Raw genomic sequence first — 26,086 nt, forward strand, 5'->3', positions numbered from 1 at the left:
TGCAACAGGAGCAGCGACCCGTGGGCACAAACCCAGGTCGTGTGTGCGTGTGTGAGCGTGTGTGAGAGCGTGTGCCAGCGTGCGTCTCGGCCGTGCGTCTGGGTGGATCCATGCGTGGCTTGTGCTTGGGAGGCAAATGGGGCGTTTCTCCAAGTCCTCTTAACACGACGAAGGCACTTAAATAAGTGAAGGCGGTAGACACAACTAGGATGCGAAGGAAATAAAAACAATTGGGAAAGTGGTGCCAAGTGACTCAGACTTTGAACTGAGGACGGGGAAATCCTCCTGAGCCAGTCGAGGCCACCGCCCCTGCGCAACCTTTGGTCCGAGACAGCCCCGCGGATCCCTAGGGAGTTGGTCCTGAGCTAGTTTCAAGCTCGCCGTTTGCTTCTCGCATGGCCCCACCGACGGGCGTCTCGGCGCAGCCTGGAGCCTTGGCTCGAGCTCGCTCTCCCTCTTCTGTTCACATTCAGCCTCTCCACAGACTTGTTAAAACATGACAGCAACTTACTAGAGGCAGGAGGAGCGACAATGAAAGGAGAGGAGAAAACCAGAACCTTTTAAAATATGTTTTCCAAGAAACAGACGTGCACCTGGTTTTCTTACATTACTCTTTAACCTTTTCAAAGAGATTGCGAAGTGGAAACATTGCCCGTATACAAATCAGGCTCCTTTTGCTGTCAAGTCTGTTTCCTGAATCTTTGAGGCTGAATTTAGTTATCCGTTGCAATCTATGGGGAAAGTGAACAACCTTTTTTTCCCAGCAGCTAGAGTGAAGGCAGAAAATAGGTGTTCAAAATAATCATGTTAAACTTCGGATTATTTTTCCAATTAAAGTTATTTAATAAGCCCCGGGATCAGGGAGTTAACTGGTGATGGCGTGGGGGTGGGGGTCGCAAATCATCAGGGTTGCCTTCATTTGAAATAACGCCATCTTGGTTGAGAGACTTGTGATATTTTTACCCTCTAATTTCACGTTTCGATCATTTCTCAGTGTCTAAGTAATAGATCCTGTGGCTTGGAAGTACAGCCCAAGCGGGCAGGGAGGAAATCGACTTTCAGCGCTGAGACGGTGGCATTATCCCTAAGAGTTGGGGGTGGGATGGTGCTGGCTAGAGAGAGGAGAAGGCTTGCTCGGTCAGGGTGGCATCCATGGTGTTGGTCCAGGCGTCTGCAACTCTCTTCGGGGAGGAGAGGGTTAAAAACCGAGTCCGACTTTGCCTCTTGGAAAGCAAGGGTTGCAGCCGCGCCTCCCAAGCATTCTTTAAACCAGAAATGTGGGAGGGACTCTGAAAGGGAGGGAGTAAAGGAGGGGGGCAGAGAAAGAGGGCTCGAGGAGGGGAGCGCGCCAGAGCGCGAGGGACCGAGGGAGAGGAGGAGCGCGGGAGCGACGCAGGCGATCCCGCGAATTCATTACTGTAAACATCTCCCGGGGGTGTCAGGAGGGGTGGGGGTGGGGGCCGCGGCGTCTACATTAGCCCGGCCGCATCCGATCGAGGCAGCAGTGAGGTCGGAGCAGCCTCGGGACCCACGCCGGGCCGGCGCAGCACTTGGAGCGAGCCCCGCGCCCGCCCCCGCGCAGCCCCGCGCAGCGCCCTGCTCCGGGCTCCGTGCGGTGGGCTTCCAGGCGCCCGCGGCGCGCCCGCCCGGGTCTCCGGCCGCCCCCCGAGGTCCTCCGCCTCTGAGGAGCCCAGGCGCTGCGGGGCCTCTTTCCGCTGCCTTCCCCGCTCGCCCTGCTTCTTTCGGGACTCGTGGCTTGGTCTAGGCGGAGAGGGGGAGGCAGAGGAGGAAAGGAGGCGGGGGCCGCGGCGCCCGGAGCCGAGAGAAAGTGGCATGCCCGAGCCCTGGAGGCGGAGGTGGCGGAGGACGGGGGAAGACGATGCCGCGGCTCCGTAGAGGAGAAAGGCGAGAGCGAGCTAGGCGAGAGGGGCGCCGGGGCTCCGGCCCGTTGCGGGGAGGCGCGCGCCGCTCTGAGGCTCCGGCCTCCGCACCCCCGCGCCCCGACGCTGCGGGCGAGAAGGCTGGGTTTCGGCAGCCGCCACCGTCGCCGCCGCCGCCACTCGGAGGACCCAGCAAAAGTTTGGATCTGGGGGAGGACGCGGCGCTGAGCGAGATTACCACCGGGGCTGGAAGGAGACCTCGAGAACCTTCGCAGGTAACGCTCACCCCCAGCCCTCTCCTTCCACGCCCCGCCGCTGAGCTCCTGCTCCTTCCCAGTGCCTTTCCTGACGCTCGCCAGATCTGAGCGAAAGTAAGAAGGAGGCGAAGTTCAAGATGTCGGGGATGGGCACCTAGCGCGGGGAGATCTACAGTCAGGTTAGAGGGGCCCGCGGCGCTGCTCTGCCCTAGGTGGGCCGCTGTGCAGGGAGCTGAGCCTCCACTGGGGAGGGATGAGAACCCTCGGCCCTAGCTGGGGCGTCATTTTGTAGCTCGTTGGAAATTGAGAATGTGGATCCAGGGGCTTCTAGTATTCTTCAATCCGGGAGAATGATGCATGGATTTCACTCACTCCCACCCTCACCTCCTCACCTTCACCCTCTCACTCTCTCAGCCCTATTTAGCATCTTTTAAAAATGATAGGAGCCCACTCCCATTCGCCCACCTCATTTAGCTGGTGCAGGAAAGCAAATCTGTGTGTGTGTGTGTGTGTGTGTGTGTGTGTGTGTGAAAGAGAGAGAGAGAAAGAAAGAGAGAGAGAGAGAATCAAGTAAAGGGAAAAAATTACCTTTTCCCCCTTTGACATCCCCGGAGTCTTCCCTTCCTCCCTCCTTCCATTCACCTTCTGGCGTCATAAAATAAAAACTTTAGAAGTCACATTTTTATTGCAGTATGAGATGAAACGTGTTAGCCATTGGCAACATGAATTTACCGTGATGTGTGTGTGTGTGTGTGTGTGTGTTGGGGTGGGGGGTGGTTAGTGGCCTTGCAGAGAGTCTGGTTGTTCTCAGTGGCCTGACACACCATGGTGTGGGGGGAGCAAGTGGTCCCGTGTGTGCACTTGGGGCCAGGGGCAGCAGAGAGAGAATATGGTCACGTTTCCCAAACAGCAGCCTTACTTAGGTTAACTAAGAAAATAGCTCCTGCTTTTCCTTCAGAGAGCTACAGAAAGATTCCAGCCCCAACTCTCCACAGTCCCCTTTCCCCCAGCTGAGTCTCAAAGCAGCTCAATATTTGCTGCTGCTGTCATCATTATTATGATCATTATTTATTCACCTGGAAGCTCATCTTGACTTCTCTTGTAAATGGAAAGCAGTCTCCAAGAGCTTTTGATTAATTTTAGTGGAGGGAATCTCTTGTAAAGCTTGCAGTAAGCTAATCAAGTGCAAAGCACAAATCCGTGTAAATGCTAGTGCAGAGCGCAAGGTGCTGATTAGATTTCTTCACATGCTGCATTTGCTGTGCAAAGCCCCATCTAAATGGGAGCTATTGCTTACCACTCAGCTGGGAGGCTCTTAAATCACACAGGGTTTCAGGGAGCTTTGGGGCATGTCCCCTTGCTCAGAGGCTTATTGCTAAATTTATTATGTCTAACTTCTCCTAGCCAAAAGCTAAAATGTAGGCTAGCTTCCATATAGGAATCCATATTGTTTGTGGGTTTAAGTGATATGACCTTCCTAAGTCTACAGTGAAAGGATCCCCAAACATTTTGAGGTAATAGAATGCAGGTTGGCATTCGTCCAGGGATGTATTTGGTTGTTGCAGTGCGAATGTAAAATGTTAGGCCAGTATCTAAAGTGTTTAACAGAACTGGACTTTTTCTTTTTTAATTACTAAGCAATATGCACCAGGTACATAAGATTGACAGGCCACCATATTAGAAGAGAATACATCTTTGGTTAATACACATGCCATGTAAAGTTGCTTATTTCCCCATGATGTTATTGTTCCTCCAAATACAACTTTTCTTCCTCTCCTCCTCAAAAGCCCCAAACAGGATAGGGTTAAACCATTTAAGAATTTTTAATAATCAGCAGTGGAGGTGCAGTACTATACTGTTATGTTGAGTTGCAAATATCTGAGTGGAGGAGGTTGGAAGATGAAATTTCAAGCATTATTCCATGTCTCTGCCCGTAGGTACAAGAGATTGTAAGAAGTGGGCTAGCCGTGTAGCAGAACGTATTACAAACCTAGCATGGAAAGAATGCTGGTTTTAAAAAAAAAATGCCCATGTCTTAACACTTCAGTAGTTTCACTGCAGTTTTAGAAATTCCAGGGGATGCTTTTAACAGAAGAAAGTAGATTCACAAATGACACCATGCTGGGCTGCCTTGAGGTCCCCTAGGCAGTCATGGTTTTTCCCCTGTATGCTAGGTTTCAGATGATGTGATCTTATCCGAGTTTGACTATGACCGGCTGGATCTAATTTGAACCTCCTCTGATGCCCGTTAGTTACATTTATATTCTGGCCTGCTGGAGAGTTTGATTTAGGATTTAGACATATCTCCCTGAAGCAACCTTATATCTTCCCAGTTTGAAGCTGTGGTTTCAGGAAAGCCTCAAGTATGTATGTCCAGAAGCCTTATTCTGTAGAGACTCAGTGTGAACATCTGATCTAGTTTGACTCTTCAGTCTTATACCCTACAAGGAAGAATTGCTGCTTCTGTGATCAGCAGTGTCTGAAGTTAAAAAACAGCAAAGGGTAGGGGGGCTTTCAGTTTTGTTCATTGTTTAGAAGATTCAAAAAAAAAAAAGAGCAAGGTGATGCAATTTTATTTCTATTCAGGTCAGACCTTTCTGAAGAATCATCTTTTGGTATTTTTACTTTAATTTCAATTCAAGTTCATTTTTCACTAGATTACTTTAATAACTTTGTGGTTTCTGCTACAGTGATTCAAATTCAGTCCATTAGTGACCTCTATCTGTGAGAAGTGGATACTCATTGTTTTTTTTTTTTCTTCTCATCAGTCTGCAGATTATGGGGGGTGGGAACCAACAGCTCTGTAGTTCTTTCTGAATATTTAGATTTTCCAACCCGATTTTTCTAATACGGAGTTCAGTATGGGTAATGATATTTAACAACAGTAATAAAACGTTACAGGCTAATAGGCTACTAAATGGTTATTCCATATAGCATTGACAATATGATCAATATGAATAAAATACCAGGGCTATCCACTGCCAGTAAAACGATTGTACAGTCAGGTAGACTAATGTTTTGAGACTCACAATGCTGCTGAATGTAAGTGAAGTTTTATTGTCCCTAAGTGCTTACATAACGAGGGAAACTTGAGACAAGCTCAGAACTACATGTGATAACTAGACTTCATAGTAGCCATGTGTATATGTCTTTAAATTCAGCTTTGCTTCTGCTGTGAACTTATGGTACAGATCAGGGACAAGGTGGGATGTGAGAAGGGTGTCTATAAACAGATGGTCTTTTAAGGAGACTTTTAAAATCTGATTCCTAATCCCAGCTTTGTCTTCTCAGGGTTTTCAAATTGAAATTTCAATTTGAGTTGATTATTCTAAATGGTGATTGAAGACAAAGTTTACTGAATTTCTTAGGTGGGCGGTTACCATTATCTGACATTTTCCAGATGGTTTTTGATGTAGTGGTGTTCAGGGATGTGGAATTTTTAGGAGGTTTTCTTTCTTTTTCCTTGGGCAGGTTTTATGTAAAAGACATTTTTAAAGACCAATGATGATGATGATGATGATGATTTTTATTATTATCAAACAACCATTATAATATCCCAGCCAACTTTCTTTCCTTTCCCCACCTTCCAAATTGCTTTGCTTTTTAAAAATTATGTATTTTTCCTGGAACTATATGTTGAAGATAGGACTAAGACAACCAGTATGTTTTTACTCTTTTAAGCAATGTGAACTCCAATTAAGTATCTGTTTATCGTAAAACACACACACTCACCTACACATCAAGAACCCTTTTAAGACAGAGATTCTTTTCAAGGTTTTAAATATGTTTCCTTTTAAAGAGCTATGACACAAATATTGTAATAAAAATATCCTGTGTTCCGATGAATACAGAGACTTATTTCAGCCGCATGGAACAGTAAAACACTTGTATTAGCAAAATAATCAGTGGTATTTTCAGTACATGGTCAAAATCTGTTAGAACCTTCATGTTTTTTTTTTTTTTTCTTGGCAAATTTCACATCTACTGGTCTTTTTGGTTTTCTTTGATTCCTTCTACTGAGGCTCTTTGAAGTGATTCAAAATTAAACAGTAGCTACTTTTTTTAGAGAAATTCATCATGTTATATTCAGGATTCCAGAAGAGTTAATGATGCAGAAAAAGTCCTGTAAAACATCTTTCTAAAAGAAGTCCTTCTCTTGTAGGCTTCCCACTTACGGGCCTCCTGTACCATTTGCAGTGAATTGGAGCTCCGTTATTTATTTATTTTTCAAATACCACCTCTAACTTAATTTAATGTGGGATGTGTTTCTGCAGAAGCATGCAGCACCATGTGTCCCGAGTCTCCTGAACAAAGCAGTATCGTTTTTATGGATCTGAAATAAGGGAAAGTCAAAGAAAATATCCGTGTATACTTTTGGAATTCAAAAAGGCCACATTCATGATTCTGAAACACTGGTCAGTTATTCTGCTGATGCTTAATAAGGCCACACGTTTTCTGGCAGTTTAGTGGTTAAAGACCTCAGCCATTTTTTGAAGCATTCACAAAATAAATCTCTGGGTGTTCCTACCCATTAGGTGCTCATTAGAACTGAGCAGTTTTTCTCACTTTCTTCCCAGGTTGCTTTTAAGGAAATGTGCAGGAAACGTGGCAAAAGGTCCTCTTTCCCCCTCAGTTTACAGGTCATGTGTGATCATTTCAGTTCTTTTTGTTAGAGCTTTCAAGACACAGATAAAGGAATCTTCCATCTGAACCTTTTAAGAACCTGAGGTCTTTTGGATTTAAACCCACTAAAAACCATTATGTCTCAAAGCTCATAGGTAGTTATTAGGTCCTTGGAATATTGAAACCCCCTTTAACAGGGAGTAAAAGAACAGCGGCTCCCAAAGTCTGTTCACAAATATAGTGTCCCTTGAAGTCAACAGAGGTCATGAGCTGAATGGAAAACATTAGACTCATATCAGTCCCGAAATAGGTCCATGTGCTGGTGTCACTTATCCCCAGCTGCCTATGGGCATCACTTTTCATGAAATCCAGTGTCAAAATAGCCTCTGTGATAGTTTCCTCTCCCACTTGGCTCCAAACTCGGGCTGAAATATTTTGAAGAAGGAAATAATGCAGGGAATCCTAATATCCCTCATAGATAAAGAGGAGATGAAGTCTATGGGAATAGACTAGATAAGCATTTGCCATAGAGGTGCTGGGAAATTCTCTGTATGCCCTAAGGGATGAAATGGATTCATACCTAGCCTTTACCCCCTCCTCTCTTACCTTTCCCAATTATCACATGCAGGATTTTATGGCTCACAACTGCCTTTGTGAGTTGGTGTGAGAAAGACCTATTAGCCTGGCCTCTCCTTGGGTAGCTGGAGCCCAACAATTTGAAGGCTACCCACGAATGCACAGAGTTCTCCCTGAGACCATTGGGCTTTGCCCAAAATGATGAACGTTACATTTAATCACACAGATGTTTGAATTCTCCAGATACAGTTTTTAAGTTTCTTCCTTTACCAACCTATCTGAAATGATCAGTTGGATTTCTTATTAAAATAATAACCATTATTTCAATCACATAAATATGTAGTTTAAAAAAAAAAAAAGTATTTCATTGTCTCTCCACCATTAGAGTAGGTACAAGTTTTCCTGTTATGGATGAGTATAATTTTATGATGTAGGCCTTGTGATTTGGGACCTTAACTGTGGTAGGGAGTGAGCAGTAGGGAGGTTGTTTTGGAGGAAAGAAAATATGTGTTTATATAAAGAAAACCTGCATTCTCATGTCAGCACACTCCTTTGTACATTTATGACCTTGGACAAATTACTTAATCTCCTGGAGACTTAATTTCCTTTCTGTAGAGTTCAACAGAGTTGTTGTAGGGTCAGATAAGATTAATGTGTGGGAAAATACCTTGATAGTCATACAGTGTTATATTCCTATAAAGACGCATTATTCAAATTGATAACATTTATCCCCACAGGACTGCCATGTACCAGGATAGTTCTGAGTCTTATACTAAGACAGAGTGCTCTGCCCTCCAGGAGCTTTGGCTTTTGTGAAAGTAATGGGACATCACCCAAGCAGTCAAGTGTCTGGTGGCCCTCTACGTCATTTCTTCTATTCATCTAACGGGGCCTTGTCTTCTTTTGTAAGTTTGTTCTGTTTTGATGAAAGTATTCTTTTCAAGAATCAAGGGTAATTAGGGTGAGATTTGTGCAAGGGCCAAACTTTCCATCCCTGACACGCTGGCTTGATGTTGGAAACTGAATTTATCACAAATGGATTCCACGGGGCTCTTTTGGGAAGAAACCATCCACATTCCTGCAGTAAGGTTGTTTCTCCTTTTGGCTGGATTTATACTTGAGTCATCCAAGTTACTTTCGCAAAAGCACAAACCATTAATAGAATATATGATGATGTTTAAAATTTTGGTTTTGCAACATGAGGCAGGCTGAATGCAAAAGACTGCCTCTTTGGTAGGGCAAACCTGAACTCATTCTCAGTGAATGGAAAGACTTGATTTATTATGATACTGACATACTCTCCAAAGCTTGGCCTTATTTTGATATTGTTAGTATCACAAAACCCTTGTGGGACAGTTTTTTTGACAACTTATTTTTCCATACTTTGTTCAGTTGCATTTTTATAATTGTCCAATCTGAGACAGTTTCAATTTTAAATGTTCCAAGAGCGAGCATGTTTATTTTACTTTCTTGATTTGTATACATGTAGGCCTTTGTAAAGGTAAATTTTTAATCATTTGATCGTTGCTTAAATGAAGCTTGCAGAAAACACATGCATATGTGAAGTATATTTATAAAATGTATGATTAGGTTGTGATTCTTGATCAGAAGGAATGTTTTTATCCATTATTTGGGTGTATGACAGGGTGTATTTAATAGTGTTCTTTTCCGTTTCTGACTTACTAGTTGCCAAAGTTCTGACACTTGCCCCCCCCCACCCCAAGTTGATGAGAACTTCAGCAGTGCATTGTAAAGTACCTGGCCATATAATTCTGTTTTTACATGACAAATTACTTTTGTAGTTTGGCAAAATTAATCTGACTGCTTTTTGTTCTGGCAGTGCTGAATGATACAATAATAATATTTGAAGAAGAAACATGTTTGCCACTACTCTGAAGAGTTCTGCTACTAAAACCAGAAGAGTCTGGAGGTATATGTGTGGGGAGTTAAAAAGGCACAAACAAATCTAAAACTTAGATACCATGGGGAGGGGGTGCTTTTTATATTCTTCAGTTTGGTGGTGCTAATGTAGCCCATATGTTCCTAACAGAATAGAAGAATGAAATAGCCAAGTTATTTTTAATTGGACATTTTCTTTTCCAAATAGGTCCTAAGGAAACTCTAAATAAAGAAAAGTGCAGAATGCAATGAGGGAAGTTATTTTTGTGTGAATGGCTTGGTACTCATGAAGGAGATATAATTCTTTTAGAGGCAGAGGGTATACATCAGATGATAAAGAAAGCTTTTCCATTCATCCAGGAGTGATTTTTAGCACTTGCTGTATGCCAGGCACAGAGTAAGATTGGAGAGGCAAGTGGTAATGCAGGATCCCTCCACTTGAGGCTGCCTAGGCTGGGGAGGAGAGAGGGAGGCACAAAACCTAATTGCATTTGGTTTGTACATGACTGAGGACAGTCAATCCTAATTGTGCCAGGAATACATAGTATTAATGAAGAAAGCTTTATGTTGGGAGAGGGATAGTCTCGGGTTCTCATGCTGGCTGTGTCACTTGCTAATTTGATAAACTTGGGCAAATTTTTAAATGTCTTTTAATCTCTGTGTCTAGTCTAAAATGGGAAAAAGCATTCTATACTCATAGAGCTGTTCTTTGGAGGGTTGAGATAATTATGTAAAATGTCCGCCTATCTAGCACACAGTGGAGGCTTAATAAATGCTGACTACAGATCCTTCTCTCTCCGAAATGATAATGATTCCATTAGGTTACTCTCCCCTTCAACGAATATCTTTGGCATTTCTCTGGAATCCCCCAAAAGGCTTTGGACCCCTTGAACCTATCCACTAACAAGATACAGCCTCTTCTGCAAAATAAAATTCCAATATTTATGCGTGAAACAGAGCATGAAAAGGACAGCAAGGGAAATAAGCACTTCACACGGCGGCAGAAGGAGCTCCGAGCTAGTGGTATGCAGCAGGCTGCTGGTGTGATAGGGGCTGGAGAAAGGAGGGAGAACAGAAAAGAGGACACATCTCAGTTTGGGGAATCAGAAAGTGGCGTCAACCGGGTCCTGGTCTAACCTGTAGTTTGTTGTGCTTGTTATTGCTATTGTTCATTGAAAGCACAGGCTTTGACAGTTGAGGAGTGCTTCTCCACGCACCCCCCCCACCTCTATGCACCCTCCCATGGATGGCCAATCGTTATAGCTTGCAACAAGTCCTGTGTCTAGACTATGACAGTGGGCGCACCGAACTGTGGTTATTATGTCTTTGCCAATGTACCGAGATTTTTATCAGAATGAATTTTAAATTCTTGCTTCACGCAATTCATCTCACACATGACTCTTGGCAGAGTCATGCAAGTATTTTATTGTAGGAGATTAACATGTAAATTATTGTTATATTTATATAATTCTTAGTTTGTACTCAGAGAATGATTGTACCTTGCTGGTATAATGACAGATGTCCAAATCAGAATGATGCTATTGGATTATCAGTTTAACGTGGAAATATTTCTTTCAGAAAGTAATTTTCAGTTAATTTAAGTAAAGGGACTTCTAACGGCTTCTGTGGAAGATACTCTGAACAAATACAGAACTCAAAGGCACTGGTCAAAGTACACGATGCTGGGTTATTTTTCATTTGTCATTGTAATTGGGTGACTACATAGTATAATTTTTTTGCTTTCTACTCAACAATTAAAATGTAGGGTTTTTTGTTTCCACTATGAATCTGTAAATTTATGCTATAAGAAAGTTATACTTAACAAGATGTTAGGCATGTCCCTGACCTCCCAACTCCAGAAGCGCAGAAGCTTTTCCTGGTAAGATCACATAATATATAATGTACTATATACACATATAATTAATCAAATTGGGGCAGAGAGAAGCAGGTACTAGGGTATATTTTATAAGGTGTTAGCATCTCAGTAAGTAGCTTCCAACCCAACATTCCACCCAGCGTAAAACAATAAGACCTTGTTTTGCTACTTTAGAACATGTAAGAGAGATTAAAATTCTTTGGAAAATGGTTTAAAAATTTTCTTTTACTCAAATAGGTAAGGGACAAGTCCAGTAGTGCTGACAGCAGTGGAATTTAAAACTGAAGTCTAATAACCTCTGAGTCCCGAAGGAATGCACGGCAGACATCCGTTCTAGTCACGCGCTTGTAACCGGGCATTTGACAAAAATTGAATCCTTACCGTGTGCCAAGCACCATGCTGTTTTGGCTTTTGGGATATTATTTCAAAGAAGACCTCATCCTTGCTCATCAAGAAATCTGATAGGTCCACCTAGGGACACCCTCTTCCAAACTTGACTCATCTGTCTGAATCAACTGGAGAAGTTGCTTAAAAGCCCAGGTTCCTGGGCTCTAGCCTGGAGGTTCTGATTTGTTAAGCCCGTGAAGAAGCCTGGAAATGTGGATGCATAAAACCCTCCAGGATTGGAGTTTACTGACCTCCATGATTTTTAGAACTTTTTCTGTCCCAGAGACTCAGTAGTTTTATAACCATCTGGTTTATAGTCATTTGTGAATTTCTGACAGTATTTTTTTTTTCTATGTGTTTTGTCACATAGGAAGTATTGCTTGATTTAACCCAACTGTTCTAGTAAAGAACCTTCTCAGGGGCCAGACATCAGGGCTGGCTTCTCTCTCGGTAGCCACAGTCCCCTGTGTGACGCTGCCACCAGGCATCTGTGTCCCTTACACTACTCACTGTACTGGTTTTGGTATCCCCACAGTTACTTTCCTAAAAAACAAATTGTATTACTTTAGCCATCTACCACTCAGATTCCCTGTCCCTCTGGATAAGGCACATCCAGACTTGTTATCAGGACATGTGAGACATGATCCTCTGGGTCTCAAACCATCACTCAAGCCTCATTTTCTTTTCTTTTCTTTTTTTTTTCTTTTTTTAAGATTTTTATCTATTTATTTGACAGAGAGAAACACAACGAGAGAGGGAACACAAGAAGGGGGGAGTGGGAGAGGGAGAAGCAGGCTTCCCACTGAGCAGGGTGCCCAATGTGGGGCTCGATCCCAGGACCCTGGGATCATGACCTGAGCCGAAGGCAGACGCTTAACAACTGAGCCACCCAGGCACCCCTCAAGCCTCATTTTCAAGCACCCATCTCCTGCACCCATGTTCATGATAAGGCATGGCTTTTTGATGCTTAGCCTTTCCCATGCTGCTTATCCTTTATGTAGAATATGCCCTCTAACTCTCCATTTGGCACATTCTTTTCCTTTAAGACCCACATGAATGTCACCTTCCCTCCTAGTCAAAATTACTCATTCCTTTCTCTGGGCTTCTACAGCATTTTGTTTGTACCTTTATTATTTCCCTGTTCATGTTGTATTGTAATGTGTCTGTTCTAATCTGTCTTTTCCACTGGACTCCAAGAACCTTGGCTCATTCGTTCCATCTCCCTAGGGTTGACAATAATGCCTAAAGCACCAGGTTCTACATAAATGCAATTGAATGAATAAATGCATAATTGAGCTGGCCAATCCCTGAAGACAAGAAGATTCACAATCTAGTGATAGGGACTCCTTCCTCTAACCCCATAGATTGGTTGCCCAATGGGGAAAAAATACAACCACCCCTTTCTGCCTTCCTCTAAGCAGGTTTGTCAGGTAAATGCCTGCTGGTTAACCCAACCCTGATCAGCATCAAGCACTCCAAATCACACATGAGGCAATTCAGATGCCACACTGGAAGATCTGTTTAAAGAAGAAATAATTCCACTTGATGATGTATCTTTCTTGGCACCGAGTGAAACCATCAGTTAAGTAGTTGTTCATGCAGATGTGGTTAACCATAGGATGAGAAATTTAACTCACACTATTAACTTTGTGTATCTTTCTTGGCATAACTAAGAGAGCAAAGCAAAGAACTCATGAAAATTTTGTGCCTTTGCGCTCTTTTTCATTTTTTTACCCTTTGCTTTTATGGCACATTATTTCCTGATGGAGATATCTGAGCAGCCAGGGTTCTCCAGAGAGGAGAAAAGAAGACTAGAAATCATAACTTCTTAATCACTCTGTCACAAAGCGGGATCCACCTTAGTCTTCATGATGTGCACATTGAAAAATATTTGAAGGGTACAATAAATTCTAAACTTACTTTTGTTTAATGTGGTCATTCAGTCTGTCTTCTTCTCCAAAAGATAATTTTAACAATACTTTGCTACTTTCATCGTGAATTATCCATTGATGAACAGAGATGATTTGCATGCATGTGGGCCGGGTGTATGCAAAATTTCCAGGGGCTAAATAGGTAGAAGATGGTGGAGCATATTTTGATATGCTTTTCCCTTAACCTTTGGGTCCCTCTGGGCTGTCTATTATGTTGGCAACACATTCAATGGCAATAGGAAATACATGGAATGACACCTGAGATGATTTTTGATAAGCCACTGTGCTTTAATATAAGAGGCCTAGAACACAACCCAGAAGATCTTATAATGTTAATTTATGGGACTGTTTAGAAACCGTATGCTCCCCTTATTCCTGAATCACACTGAATATCAGCAAGACCATAGTCTCATCTAGGGGAATAATAATAATAATAGTAATAATAATAATAATAATAATAGCAGTAGTATTAAACACTACATAAAGGTATGGATCATAGATAAGGTTTATTTAGAGTGCTACTTATGCAATTCATGTATATTATCACATTTAAATTTTCATGAAACCCTATAAAGTAGGTTCTGTTTAGTAATACTGCTCATAACCCAATTTTACACACAGGGAAACTGAAGTGGAGAGAATTGCCTCAGGTTGCTTACCTTATTTTGTAGCTATTAATTATCTTTATAGGATAGCTGAGCACTGAGTAATTTCCAAAATTAACTCTGCATTTATTTTTCCATATCTTTAAAATCTGAATTCAAAGGAGATTGTTCATGGTCCAGTAGGTAATCTGTGACACAACTTTTTGTATTTGATTTTTTTAGTAGATAACTATGTAAGAAGTCATTATTTGTTCTTTGCCATTTTTGAGTGAAAAGGTTCTTGGGTCTCTCCAGGTGTTTCTGTAAAATGGGAAGAGGGAAGAATCACTAGTTTGAAAATAAAGTGACAATTGTGATCCTATTTTCTGTACTAATGAAAGTCTGTAGATAAGTGCCAGATTGTGGGGTATTTGTTTTGCAGAGGACACTCTCCACTTTTTCCTTTACCAGCACTACTAATAAATAGTTAAATGAATTGATTTTCACCTCATTTTCCCTGTGGAGGTGATAATGGACGATAGAATGACCAGAGGGCAGATAATAGCGTAAAGCTAGTGGCCTCTGAGAGAGTCTGGAAATAATGGAGAATTGACTGTGTTATAAATAGGTCAGATTCTCTCATTTTCTAGACCTATGTAATTGCTCAGGCTGCAGACTTTATTGGGGAAAAAGAATGACCCCGAGATGGGCTGGAAAAGGCTGTTTGTTCTCCATTGGTGGTTTGAAAAGAAGCACAAATGTGTTTGAAAGTCTTCACCTTGTTGAATGTGATGTTTGGCCATCCCTCCCTTTTCTTTCTTTTATTCTTTCTTTCTTTTTCTTTCTTTCTTTCTTTCTTTCTTTCTTTCTTTCTTTCTTTCTTTCGTTCCTTCGTTCCTTCATTCCTTCCTTCCTCCCTCCCTCTCTCTTTTCTTCCCTCCCCCTTTCTTTCTTTCTCTTTCTTTCTTTTTCTTTTTCTTTCTTTCTTTCTTTCTTTCTTTCTTTCTTTCTTTCTTTCTTTCTTTCTTTCTTCTTTTTCTTTTCCTTCCTTCCTTCCTTCCTTCCTTCCTTCCTTCCTTCCTTCCTTCCTTCCTTCCTTCCCCATCCCTCCCTTTCCACATTTTGTACCGATGCACTCATCTCTGTGTAGCAAAGTTGTGTTTTTTGAATTCAGGAATTGTAGTGAAGACCTCCCAATTATCTGTCCTTCCTAATTCCATATGAATATTATCCATGCTGCCTTAATTCCTTATTTCCTACTCCTTAATTCCCTCATTTCCTTTTAGACAGCTAGACCATGGCTACAGGTGTTTCTGTGTCCTTCTGTCCCTATATGGCCTTTACCTGTCATGAGGCAACTCTGGATGGGTGGCATACTAGAGTCAGTCTAGATGAGCTCATTGATGGCGTTATGAAAGCAGGCTCCGCCCAGGCATGGGAGCAGTTTGGTGTATGGCCCCGTGGCCAGCCAGCTCCATGCCACATGAAAACACTAGCTCTGTTTGGCCCTTCAGGAAATTCTTCGGCATTTCTGTCTGGGATGGTCTGAATTCGTCTGAATCAGGTGGAACCAAACATTTGCTATCTGCAGTTTGCAACTGAGAAATGATCAGGCCATGTGAAAAAAATGTAAACATACTCGTGTCGCTCCTACCAGGAACAGCTGCCCGGCCTGTCTGGACCATATGCATCTGTAACAGATCAGCCTATGGCCCCATGTCACTCTTCCCTCTGCGCTGAGTGGTGACCTGATCGGATTTTCTGCTGGACTTCAGCGTGGGTGTGTGTCAGGGTGAGCTGATTGCAATGAAGTCCCAACGAAGAACTTAATCTGTACGTCTTTATTAAACAAGCTATGTTAGCTAGAACCACTACTTTGAGCCATATTTGGTGACTCCCATTCATTCATTTTCAAGTATTCTATCTCTCGTTTTATGCATCTTTTCAAAATCCTGTCCTTCTAACCCTTGCACTTTGGTTCCATTTTGGCCTATGTATGTCTTTCCTCCCTTGACTGGCACACCATAGTTACCTTACTCTTCCTCATGCCAGTGATGATGACATTACTTTCCATTACGTACAAGGTCAAGTCTAAACTTCTTAGCCTGCTGCTCAAAGCTGTTCTTCTGTAGCTCTCCCTAATCTCCCCAAAGAAAGTTTATCTTCTCTTCTGAACTAAATTTAGAGTATGTCCTTACTTTTCTCTTTGTAGCAGTCTTGTTGTGGTGTAAAATTTTACCAAGTGCTCTGTCTCCACTATCTATTAGCTCCCCTAGGGCAAAGGTCATACCCAATAGCACCTATTGGAGGTGCTAAATTGATCTCAGGTAGCTAACCCCAAGCTACCTCTGTGAAATTCCTTTACAGCACAAGTCTGTGTCTCCTTCTATCTGTACTACTTCCCAGAGGGTTTTAAATATGGGACAAATTAATATTAACAAGGTTTGCACAGATAACTCTTATGTATTTGAGTTTTAAAGTTACTTAATGGAATAAGCTCCCTTTGTTGCGTCGGTGGAAATCTTTGTCAAAGCGGTGCACTCTTGCTTTGAAAACAGGAAGGTAGAACATTCCAGCAGCATCATGAACCCTCTGTATATATTTGTAAAACCTGTCGTCTTTCCAGGCCTCTAGGCAAGAGCAAATAGACATAATCAGAGGCATTAGAACTTGATTATGTTCAATTGGATTCTTATAACTGAGGCTTGATAGCCCAAATTAGTGGTGTGCTAGTTTATACTGAAAGAGATGCTTGCATTATTGCAAAACCATAGACTTCAGCTTGCTGGAATCTTTGACGACATCTGGATGTTTTGAAAAAGACAGCAATCACATGTTTTTTATTATCTCCATAATTGTATTCTTTTTAAAAGGGAGCTGCATAAAGACGTAGGGCAGGGGGTAATGGAAGGCGATGGAGTTTAGATTCAGATAGATGGATTTGAGTCCTGGTTCTGCCTCAGACAGCTAGGGTAACTAGAGCATATTTTGTTTTTGTTTTTTTGTCTTTGTATGTACTTTCTCCGTTTTTAAATAAGGAAAGATGTTATGCATCTCATAAGATCACTGTGGTGAATAGACCAGGTGATGCTTGACTCCTCTCAAGTACTAGTGAGCATTACCTCCCTTCCCCCTTGCCCTCTGACTTGAAATAATATGAATGCTGTGGCTTATAAGTGGCTATTTTTTCCTGCACAGATAAAGCAGTTCTGTAATACCGTGTCACTTTTTACCCAAAGGATCTCTGTAGGGACACAGTTCCTCCTACCCAGTTTCTCCATAACGCTATTTATTTCTAGGGTCCAGAAGAGGATACAAGACCCCAGAAATAGTCATTACTCTGTCTGACTTAGGACACTCACTGATGAAAAACTCTTAAAATCACATCTTTTTATGGAAAAAAAATCTTTCCAGCAGTCTCATCGCCTCAAAAACAGTAGGTATCATGGATTATTAAAAAGGAATTATCCAAAGAAAGTGCTCTTAAAAACGACTGCCTGCAGAGGAGTCTGGCTTATCAACAGGCAAAAAAAAAAAAGGAATATTTCGACTAAATTTCAGCTTGTCACCACAAACATGAAAATAGCAACATCCATAATATATTCTTTGGGGACAGTGCTGTGAATGTTTCCACTAGGTGAAATTCTCAAGTAACAGCTTCTAAGAATGAACATGAACTCTCCGAGAACCCCAGGGAATGTCTATTAGGAAACAGGTAAACAACAAAACGAAAGCCATGACAAAGAGGGAAGAAAAAGGCAAATTAAGTAAATAATTTCTTTGCAGACCACATTGTGGAAAATATGATGTGATAGAGACACAATTCATTTAGCCTGAATGACCAATGTAATTATAACTGGCTAATGAATATTTTTTTTTCTTTTTCTGCATAATATTAGTGTCATCCACAGTTATGAAGGTGTTTTTCATATCAAAACACCACAGCCATGCAAAATTATATTTATCGACTTCTTTCCTGGTGAAAAATCAGTGGTGTTTTAGCCTTTACCTAGATTTCCGTGGCCGTAAAAGTTTATTGGCCTAGATATCCATAGACTGGAAACACAGTGTTAGAAGATAAAGAAAGATCTACAGCATGATTTTTTTTTAACCTTTAATAAACAGGTATTGGAACTTACCCTCGATTATACTTTTCTTGGTGTAGAGATACTGATCTCCTTATGCAAAATACTCTGGAAATCTGGAAGGGGTTCATGGGAAAATTGTAGCATTCCCTTTATTAGTGATGGAAGTAACAAGAATAATTATCCTGGTGGTTTAGCTTAAGTTTGGTCTTTTCGTGATAGGCATGGAAACAAGCTGACTTGACATGGCCCCTCCTATTCTGTGATTTCGTATTTCTAAATCATTACCAGAATTTCTATAAAAATGTATACCCAGTATCTTCCTGAAAAAAATGACTATTCAGATAATTCTTTGTCTTTAAGCGATGGAGAGACTTGTAAATAATGAGATCCAGAGGAAATCTCTAATTTTATTTAATGGTAGTTTAGGTTTGATTCTGACTCGACCATTTTACTGGGACTCCTAACAAGAAGATGAAAGGATTGAACTGCAAGCCCCATGTCCTTCTTTTTTCAAAATTAAGAGCACGTTGCACATGAAGGAGTGGTAGTTGGTATCTGTGAACTGTGGTGAACAGGGCCCTTAGGTAATAATTGATGTAAGGAATAGGATTGTTTGGAAAAGTTAGGAAATGGGGTCCAGGGGACAGAAGCTTAAGAAAGATCCAGGCACATCACTGGTAGAGATAACCTCCCAGAATCTCTTTTTCTGCATACAGTAGCTCTTACCCTTCTCCAATGGATAGTTACTGGGAATTCATAAAAACATGAAATGTTTGCTTTTTTCATGTCACTCCAAAATTTAACTGTAAATCCCAGGTGACAGCAATAGAGGTTTCAGTGTCATCTCTGCTTGTCCTGTTTAATAGAAAGGGCTGGGAGGGGCGGTTCATTGTGGTCATGGGCACATCCAAGAACCACCACACACAGAGGGAATCTCAAGTACACCATGGTGATTCAGTGTGGAATTAGGTGGGCCGGAGTTGAATCCAAACTGTACTATTAACTGACTGTGAAACTGGGGTCAAATTATACATCTTATCTAAGCCTCTTTTGTAAAATGAAGATACTAATTTTTATTAGTGTTCTTGTAAATATTAAATGCCATAAGAGATGAAAAGCATTATACACAATAGGATCTTAGTGTATTGTTGGTTTTTCTGTGTTTGACGAATTACCACTCTATGGATGGAGAGACACGTGGACTGGGTGCATATGTGTAGAGGTTCTTCCCTGAAATGTCTAAAAATTCATTTTATTTAAGATTGCAATAGACCCTACTGGAATACCTGAAGATTAGATTTAATCACCGCCAGAGAGAAAGTACGGTATGAAGTGAGACATTTGGAGATGGGAACCATGCTTCATGTTCCTTGTCATTGTTGTAACTCATATTTAAGTCTTAAAGCACTCATTTGGTCTTACTTCCCTGTGTCCTGTAGCAGGTAGGGCGTGTGTCATTATTCCTTCCTCATAGCATCACCAAGAGGAAAATGAAATGCTGAAGGGCATGCCCCTTTCTGTTATGCATCACTGTATACTACACAGTCATCCTATCAACAGTTGATGCCATGAAATGAATGGGACAGGCAGTGTGGGGTACTCAAAAGATCGTTAGGTAGGTGGGTGGAAGGTCTGAGCTCTAGTTTTTGTGCTGTCTCAAAAAAAAAAAAAAAAGTCCTTTGCTTTCTGTCAAATTACTCAACATTCTTGAACCTCGGTTTCTTCATCTGTTCAACACTGGACAGTTCCAGTAATTCACTAATTATCAGAATATAGGGAGCTAAGCATTAGTGATTAGGAGCTTGGCTCTGGATTCTGTCTGCTCGGGCTTGGAGCTGCTTTCCCTACTTGACATCTCTGGCCCCTTGGCAAGGACCTCAATCTATGTAAGCCTCACTTTTCTCATCAGTGCAGTGGAAATAGCCAAATTAAAACCTCCTTAAAGAGTTGCCTTAGGATTCAATGAGGTAATACATGAAGTGTTTAGCAGAGTACCTGGTCGAATTACATGCTCAATAGATATTGACAGGCTTTCCAACATGCCTTATTCAAAAAAAGGTATGGTAAGTATCTCTGATGTTTTCAAAAAGCAGCAGACATTAATGTGTCCCTGCATTACTGACCCAACAGCTTAGGGTATGCCCTTCAAAGCTACTCAAGGGCTGGTGATCACAGAGGAACATCCCACCGGCCTCTTCAGAGATACAGTCCCTCTAGCTCCCTCTAAAAGCTCAGTAAATGTTTGACAGTGATAATGTTGATGATTGTCATAGCTGGGAGTTTGCTGGTGCAGACAGGTAAGACATGGGGACCTTTTAGTTTCTGGCAGGATTTGGAAGGCTGATTGTGAAACCTTTGGTGTGAGCGAGCTATTCCAGAAATCCTGCCAATAGGCCTAAACTGCTGTAACTAACAAGTCTTGTTTCTCTTATATCTGATGCTTCTGCCTTGCATTAAGTCTCTGGAAATTTACCAGCCTAACCACCCAAATCTAGTTTCAGAACACTGCAGAGGTAATGGCACTTTTTGATGCCAGGCTCAAGATATGACTCTCACGTTTAATTTTGACTATGGGTTTTTTTTCAAATTAAAGACAGTCAGCCTTAACACATATAGCAAATAAGGCAGAGAAGACCTAGAGAACATCCACCTTCCACCTGGTGGTTCTTTTCTTTTGATTCAAATTAGGTTGTATGGGTGTCTGCCTTAGTCGTTGTTATGAAATGCACACCCACTCTCCTTTGCAGCCTTCAGGCAGAGAAAGGATGCAATGGATAATGTGGCCGTAAAAGTTTATTGGCCAAGAAACATGAAATCAGGACAAAATGTGATGATCAAATCTCTTTAGAATGCAAACAGGGTATGTAGTAGTGGCCAGCTTTTAAATGCTTGCCCCCAATATTCCACATGCACTCTGTCTCTCCCGCTCTCTCCCGGTGATACCAATGGGATCATTTAAAAGTAATTTCTCCTTACTGAACCCATTGGAACGGCAATTGTCTAATTCATATTTTATCCCCAGTTCCAGCACTGACAGGGTATAAAGTTAGGGATTCAATACATATTTGTGGAAGGCAAGAAGGAATCACAGGAGGAAGGAGAAAGAAAGAAAGAGAGAGGAAGAAGGAAAAGAATGGATTTCAGCTTACCTCCAACAGGTGATTATAAGTAATTTTGTTGGTGCTGGTGGTTCTGCACTGTAATTTTGGAAAAGGACAGAGCCTTTAGTCCTATTGAAGACATAGCATAACATGACTTTTGGAGTGCACTGAAACTCAGTTCTGCCTGTGTGCTTGACATGGGCTATCCGAATTACTATACAAACAGAATAAATTCAGTTTTATATTCAGCTTATAGGGTAGGGCACATACTTTTCAAACATGATTTTGAGGGTTTAAATTGGAAAGAAAATCTCATCTGGAGTAGAAAGTCAAGCCTCTCTTCTCTTTCCATTCTCATATAGAAGAAAGGAGAACACATTTTATTTTACTCTTTTTCAAAGCACTTAACTTACGTATTAAAGGGCTTCATTATGCTCTGCAGGACTCTATAAAAATTTAAAGAAGGATGCATGATTGAACCAGCAATCAACAACTATTTATTGAAGTCCCAAATGTCAGAAAGTTCCAAGTGCCAGTTTAGTGGTCTTCTTGAGGGATTTAATAAACTGTCATCTTGCAAAGAAAAAAAAAATCACTGCAGAAGACAAACATTTGTCAGCGAGTGGTCACAGGCTGCAAATGCCCGTTCTATAGAATGGAAGTCTTATGTGCTTCATTTCTTGATATATTATTCCAGCTAAGAAATACAGTCCAGGATGTACAACATTTTCATTTTTTCTTTTTTTTGAAGCTTGCCAGATGCGTACAGATGACTCTGAGTTCCTACGTCTTTGCTGCTTGAATACCTATTTTGAATCCTCCACACCTGTCCTTAGCTGAAAGCTGACATTCCAATTAAAGCCGACAATAAACTCAGCTGAGAATCCCTCCCTCCCTCTTAAAATTGTGATATTTCTACTTGATCGATTATTTGTAAAATTCAGTTCATTGCTTTTGGCCAGTCAGCATTGTGAATAGGAGTTTCGTGTTTAACCTGATCCACGGAATGGTTATGTGTTTGTAGCCATTTCTTTTTGAATGTAAAAACAGAAAGCTACTGCTGTGAATTATTTAATTTGGCCTGGTTAAGAGAACAGTACTGTATCACTACAGGATGCTGCTAAGGTGGTTCTGAGGTTCTTTTCCCCTGAAGGTTGCTTGCTGTATGGCAGGGTAACAGGAGGCCCTGTCATAAGCCAGCCTCACACGCCCTCACCCCCTGGGTATACATCACACCCTGCAGAAGGCACTGATGTGGATTAAAGACCTAAAACATCATCTAATAATGCCTGTCTAATGGAGATAGGCATCATTCTGGTAATGTAATTGTGGTCCTTAGACACTTGCAAGTTAGAAATTTGATTTTACTCCTCATGTAAGAGCTATCTTTATTGAAAGGGAGTGATGGAGGGCGCCTGGGTGGCTCAGTCGTTAAGCATCTGCCTTCGGCTCAGGTCATGATCCCAGGGTCCTGGGATCGAGTCCCACATCGGGCTCCCTGTTCGGCGGGAAGCCTGCTTCTCCCTCTCCCACTCCCCCTGCTTGTGTTCCTGCTCTCGCTATCTCTCTCTCTGTCAAATAAATAAATAAAATATTTTTAAAAAAAAAAAGGGAGTGATGGAAAGTTTACAGGTGGCAAAACATGGAAGGCTTTTCACATCAAATGTCACAGTAGATTCAGATCCTGATGTAAGGGGCAAAAGGAGGTTGGCAGCCCACATAATCTTGCTGTGCCTTCAGAAATGAACTAGTCACTGTGTTAGAATATGCCCAGATTCCTATAAGACGCTGTAGGTGGGCAACATATTTCTTCCTTTTGTGAAAATCTTAAAAATGAATCTGGTAAGGAGAGAACAAAAGGGGAAGAATACCAACTATTGAAAACTGGTGAAGAAATAGCTGTTTGAACTTTTAATGATTAGAGGAAGAAAATAAGTGTTAAGAGGTATACATGTTTCTCTTTTCTAGCAGTGAGACGTTAATACAATATGGATAGAAGGCACATAACTAAGAAATTTACTATTAAGCTGATAAATTCAGTCTTGTGAATATAGATATTTTGTACTTAAAACTGTCTGGAATATGCAGATGATTCTCTTAAAATTAAATCAAAGCAATAATAATAGGTAGTGCTGTTTGGATATTTAAAATGTCTTCAAAGTCTGATATCCTAGAGACAGTTTTATAGATTTTTATCTGCAATATTTGTCAGTTTGTGAGAATGCCCACTGGGTTGTTGAAAGTTAAGCATACAGGGGTATGTGCAAGGCACAGTAATTTCATTGGTAGGAGCTTTATTGGAGATAGTTAGCTTAACCTTTTGACAAGCTCTTGCCTACATCTTAAACATCCCGCTTTCTGTCCCGAAATTTTACCTATAAGTGGTACTCTACTGGTGTCAAAAAGCTGTGGATAAAATTCTATTGGGAAAATGTTTTAGCTTTCAAAATGGAATTGTAGCCGGAGCCTGGTCTGAGAACCACACGTTCTTTGGAGAGAATCTTATTTTCAGCCCGGTAATGTTCAGTAATGTTGCACCTGCTTTCCTGTGCAGGGGTGCACATGTACCTAGAAAGACTTGTAGAAAATGGTCAAGCTCGTCCTGGGGCCAGAGTCCTTGGGTTCAAATCCCATCTCTTCCTTGCCTTAGACAAGTTACATCTCTGTGCCCTAGTTTTCTTATCTACAGCAAGGAGGTAATGTCTACCTTATAAAGTTGTTGAGGAGGTTTAATGAGCTGATACATACAGTGTGCTCCGAATGGGGCCCGGCATGTAGTATGTGCACGTTAAGGATAAGCTATTTAGATTAGCTCTAGATAGTGCTTCCCCAGCACCATTTCTGCACCATCTGTAATCGTCTAGTAAACGACTTTGTGAACTCTTCTTGTTTTCTACGTGACAAACTTAAAACACACAGACCCTGTTACTCAATTGGAAGCTAAAGTCATGACTAATTTACAGGGTTCTTTTGTAAAGCTTTTTTTTTTAATTAGGTAGCTACATTGTTAGTTTGCAGTTACCTTGAGAGCAGTGTGCATATCATATTCGTCTTGTAATACCTCCACAGCTCCTAACCAAGTAGTGAATGATGTGATGAATAAATCTGCCTGCACTACTTCTTCTCTAAGTTTACATTATGAGTATTAGGTTTTATGAATAGAATACCTCAATTTTCCAGAAGAAGATAAACCAGGTGATGTACCTCCACAGACCCAGAGGTGATAAAAACAAAGGGAAACAAAAGGACACTTCTCAAAACTGTTTTTTGTATAACACTAGTTCACATTAGAAAGAAAGTGGTGGTTGTACAAATCTGGGACCCTTTTTAGAAAGTAAAGCAGGTAATGGGCATCTGTAAAAAGTGTCTCTTAGGATGTTCTAAGCACAGAGCATAAGGATAATGAAACCTCTGTGTGCCCGTTTTGCTCTTGGAATATATATGTCCTGCACATGTATGTGTTTTCATGTGGGTGATGAAGTTGTCATTTTGCAAACAGAACAAGAGGCAAAGGGCTCTCGTTTCCCTCCCGAGTTATCCTCAAGTTTTCCAGGGAAATTGTTTTTCCACCCTGCAACATTTATCCTTGCTTCAAAAGTTAATTTTCAAAACAAGTAAATGAGAACAAACAGAGGAGACAAAGTGGGGAGGGTGTAGGGGGAGAATCAGAGTCATGGGCAGGTGCTTAGCTGATTTTAATAAGAAGAAGAGCAACGGCCGATGTTCCTGGATAAATGTCGATATGCATTATTAAGTGAAACAGTGGTAAAATATAGACTGTCAGAGGCATTTTTCTTCTGGAGACACGGGAAGAATTGAAATGCACTTTCAAAGGAGACATCTCTTTCAGTGTTTCTTCAATCATTTTCTGTTTGAAGCTTTAATTACAGTGCTTCTTGCTACCTAATGCTTTCAGTTTAAAATCACATCACAAAAGAGAGGGGGAGATGGGGCTGCTCTGATGAACAGCAACCATAGCATCAGCTTCGAGGTGTTTATTCACCCCGGAGTTCCCGCTACATGATGCCTTTAGAGATCAACATTTTGTTTTTGGAATGCTTTTGTATCATGCATGTCGGACACAATGTTTCTTTAGAGTAATTGCTACTATACTGCTATTGCAAGAGCAGATAATAACCTTCAGGAAATAACGTTTCCTGAAATAAAGGCACTGTTTATTCCCATGGTCTCCTCGGGATCGGGTCCTGTGGGTGGCTGGTGACTTCCTAAGAGTTTAGTATCCTAATCCAAGGAAGCTGTATTTGAAAGATAGATCTAGATCTAGATATGAGCTGGCGAATACACATGTAAGCACATACATACACACAGGTCCGTACTTACCTACACATATGCATGCACTTTCATGCATTGATAAGGGTCATAATTTCTCCTGCTGAAGAATTTGTTATTCAAGCCCCATCAGTATATACTCTGAACATGTGCTCAGCCAAGGGTAGCAGAGGTTCAGAGGACTCAGCCTCTGTCTCAAGTTGCTCATGGCTTGGAGGTAGACAGACAAGGGAGCAAGTATCATAACCTGCGATGGTAGGGGGGTGTATCCAGCGGCTTAAGCAAGTAAAAGTGAGCTTCATTTCCCCTCTGGGACCCTGGGAAGGCTCCAGGAGGAAGTGACCTTTGAGCTGATCTTTGATGAAGGAACAGCTAAGCAGATAAGCAGAAAGAGGTCTACCAGGAGCAGTACATAATCACTTCGGGGCTGAATTGACACCAAAATGAATATGAGCTCTTTTGTTTCCAAATAGTTTAGATGGTTTTTTTAATGCATTGTTCTCACTGCCCAGAAGAGGAGTCAGGGACCAAACCACAGTTGCTTGTAGTAAAGATTATATGTAGTATGGACTCTATGTATATATACATCTATAT

At 41.4% G+C, this 26,086-nt stretch overlaps 2 protein-coding genes across 4 annotated transcripts in view; both read left to right on the forward strand.

Annotated features, from left to right (window-relative positions):
* Positions 1-26,086, forward strand: part of FLRT2 (fibronectin leucine rich transmembrane protein 2) — a 94,765-nt gene that overhangs the window by 4,307 nt on the left and 64,372 nt on the right. The gene's annotated exons all lie outside the window — the stretch shown is intronic.
* Positions 1,366-26,086, forward strand: part of LOC144378874 (uncharacterized) — a 57,465-nt gene continuing 32,744 nt past the window's right edge. For 2 of the 3 annotated variants that reach the window (XM_078054061.1, XM_078054062.1), the window contains exon 1: positions 1,366-2,155. In XM_078054061.1, coding sequence (XP_077910187.1) covers positions 1,880-2,155 — 276 coding nt within the window. In that variant the 5' untranslated portion in view covers positions 1,366-1,879. Of the gene's footprint in view, positions 2,156-8,073; positions 8,201-26,086 lie in introns of those variants that run through there. The other variant, XM_078054063.1, reaches the window with a different exon arrangement.

The sequence above is a fragment of the Halichoerus grypus genome, chromosome 8 (genome assembly GCF_964656455.1).
Source record: "Halichoerus grypus chromosome 8, mHalGry1.hap1.1, whole genome shotgun sequence".
In the NCBI taxonomy this organism is placed as follows: Eukaryota; Metazoa; Chordata; class Mammalia; order Carnivora; family Phocidae; genus Halichoerus; species Halichoerus grypus.